Source organism: Cyprinodon variegatus, unplaced genomic scaffold (assembly GCF_000732505.1).
Source record: "Cyprinodon variegatus isolate N-32 unplaced genomic scaffold, C_variegatus-1.0 Scaffold156, whole genome shotgun sequence".
NCBI lineage: Eukaryota > Metazoa > Chordata > Actinopteri > Cyprinodontiformes > Cyprinodontidae > Cyprinodon > Cyprinodon variegatus.
Window position 1 is genome coordinate 1,196,536 of NW_015150609.1, and position 2,990 is coordinate 1,199,525.

A 2,990-nucleotide genomic window follows, 5' to 3' on the forward strand; every position below is an offset into this window, starting at 1 on the left:
TGTGATTGGCCCGCCAGATTTAGGGCCTGGGGCATCGATCGAGGCTAGACCACTGCAGGCAGAAATGATTTTGGTTTACTAGGCTACTAAAATCCTAGAGCCCATTAAAATTCTTGATAAAATTGCAAACAGGCAGAGGGAATAAGAAAATGATCAGTCGTTTTTACAAACTATTTATATATATGGATCCAAACAAAACTCTACAGACCAAAGAAGAATGGGAAATGAATATAGATATGCAGCCAGAGGGATGGGAGGAAATATGCACTGAAGTGCATCAAGTCACTAATTCTAATACATGGAGAGAATTCAGGCGGAAGGTAATAACAGGAATCTTTAGGAAACCAGCGGTCGTATCCAACATGGGGGCCGTTCACTCTGTGGCTCACACATTGGTAACCGTATATTTTAGACCTGCCCTAAATTGAGAAAAATGTGGGACGAGATATTTGAGGCACTTGGAAAAGTATTTCAGTATTTCTGCACCCCCCATCCCTCAGTGAGGTCTAGAAACACAAGCTCTATATCCATCCATTCAGCAAAGATCCTGCTTCATGGCTGCACATCTGATTCTGACATTTGACCAATTAGATGAGCCATTGATTGATAGATTACCTGCTGGGGATTAAGCTAAAAACAAAAGTTAAAAAGTCATGAAAGAAGCTAATAGAAAAGTTCAAATGTTAATAAGCTTAGTTAACAATTATATTTAGGTTTATAAACTAAAAAATGTCAGTGCCAGTATCAGCATTAAAGCCTCTAAGGTTATTTTAGACTAATAAAATGTGTTTTTCATGAATTTCTTCTAGAAGCACTTGGTGTTTCTTCTTATTACTTTGAAATTAATTTTTGCCATCAAAATATCCAGATTTTTTTGAATGTTCCAAAGGTAATAAGGTCTTTTCCTGGATTCCAGTAACACTATTGGCTGAAATGTAGATTTTCAAAGTATTTCACTGAGCGCCCTATAAAGGGTTAATGGATTATTACCAAATGACATTACTGGAAGAGGAAAAAATACCTTCTACACATATTACTGATTACTCTTAAATGCATCACAGTTAAACGGCTGAAGGTCGACCAGCCAACGTACAGGATGTTGATTGAAGGTCTGGGAAATGTACCATAAGGTACAAATAATTTATTGCCTTTAAAAAGATACATTTATTAATAGGTGGAAACCGCCTATAACCATACTAACGCAGTAAAAATCTCCTTTTTTGTAATTTTTTATAAATAAATTATACTCCTCCTTTATCTTTACTTATTTATTATTATTATTTTTTTTATTTTATTTTATTCATCCATTTCTATTTGCGCTGCTTATTTTATTATTAACTATATTTATGTTTGTAAGTTACGCCTGTTTAACTATGTGACCTATTTTACTTTCAAACCGAAGCTTTTACTTTGAAAGTTTTGTTCTTTTTAAGTCTACTGTAAGTGAAGAACAGCAGAGTGAATGTGAGCTTGTACGTATATGTCTTTATAAGTTGCAAAAATGTAAATAAAAATGAATTGATAGAAAAACAAATGGAGGAAGAGATCTGGGTCATCAGAAAGAAAACGACCAAAAACAAAAACATTTCTAATTATTTCCAGGTTTTTAGGACATTTTTAATGTCAGAATATAACGACCTTTAGAAAGACGATATTTATTGTTCATCTTTATAATACTTTAGTTTCTAAAAGTGTTTTTGATTCTGATTTTTTATTTTAGATATTACTGTTTAATTCTCCCATCAGACTAAAACCTGATGGGAAAAATTTGGGTTATTTATAGAAAATCTAATAATTAGTGTTATAGACTTTTTTTTATTTTTCTCTCAGTTGGTATTTCTGCCTTAAATTTGTGAATTATTATTTAATTTTCTAGTTTTATGGAGGAGAATCGTTATTATATTGATATTTCTGAAGATCAATCGATCTTTAATTTCCCAGAATAATGAGGACATTTAACTTCCTGTACTTTGGGAACATGACTTCCTCCTAAAGCTCAGGGAGTTTTTATGCAGCTTTATTCTTTTCTTCTAATGAGCATTAAAACAGATTGATGAAGAAGAGGACATTTCTGAATGTCTGCTGAATCCCTGCAGGTCAAACTGAAGCGTGAGACGTGCGAAGGTTGAAAAACTGTAACCTAACCCTCTGAGGCAGCGTGAAGAGCCACAGAGAGGAAGCTCCTGCAGAGACGCTTCCGCTTTACGGGGACGTCTGTGGACGGCGAGGGCGACGTCCGTTTGGCGGGACATGGCGGGGAATGTGAGGACGGCGTGACGGAGTCCTACCTTCAGCAGATCTTTGGGGAAGTCTTTCCCGTCGTTGAGTCCCTCCAGGTTGGAGATGAACTGACTGCAGGACATCCTCTTCCCCACGTTCTGCACAGACAGATGGACTCAGAGGTCAAAGGTCACCAGACTGGCTCACCTGCTACCTACAGGAGCAGCTCTGCTGCTGAAGGCAGAGACGACCTTCAAGGCTGCTGCTGTTTGTGGTCAGGCTGGTTGTTACCATGGCAACGCTACTCACTTCCTTAAACAGGTGACAGAACTGAATAGTTTGATCCAAACAGAAATAGTTTGAAATTGGAAAATATCAAGTTTCTAAAACTGATCATCAGCAAAGATCATTTCTCACTTTTCAATCATTCAAAAGCAAAAAGAAACAATCACTGAAAATATAATTCTGGTTTTAAACGTCTGAAGAATCGGTTTTAACAAACATGATAGAGAACAGCAAGACTGTGACCAAATATGGAGTTCCTGTTTGAATCTCAGCCAATCAGAAGGTCAGAGACTGAGGAAGAGGAGCAGACTCACGTTCCCATGAAGGTCTGTGTTCAGCAGCATGACGGCACAGGTCAGGGTGTGGACGCTGTCTGAGAGACAGAGACAGAGACAGACAGGTCAGGGTGTGGACGCTGTCTGAGAGACAGAGACAGAGACAGACAGGTCAGGGTGTGGACGCTGTCTGAGAGACAGAGACAGAGA

At 37.8% G+C, this 2,990-nt stretch overlaps 1 protein-coding gene across 2 annotated transcripts in view; it reads right to left on the bottom strand.

Annotated features, from left to right (window-relative positions):
• psd (pleckstrin and Sec7 domain containing) overlaps positions 1–2,990 on the bottom strand; it is a 33,565-nt gene that overhangs the window by 16,057 nt on the left and 14,518 nt on the right. For both annotated transcript variants that reach the window (XM_015377535.1, XM_015377536.1), the window contains exons 8-9: positions 2,820–2,878; positions 2,289–2,378 (exon numbers count right to left, since the gene is read on the bottom strand). In XM_015377535.1, coding sequence (XP_015233021.1) covers positions 2,289–2,378; positions 2,820–2,878 — 149 coding nt within the window. The remainder of the gene's footprint in view (positions 1–2,288; positions 2,379–2,819; positions 2,879–2,990) is intronic.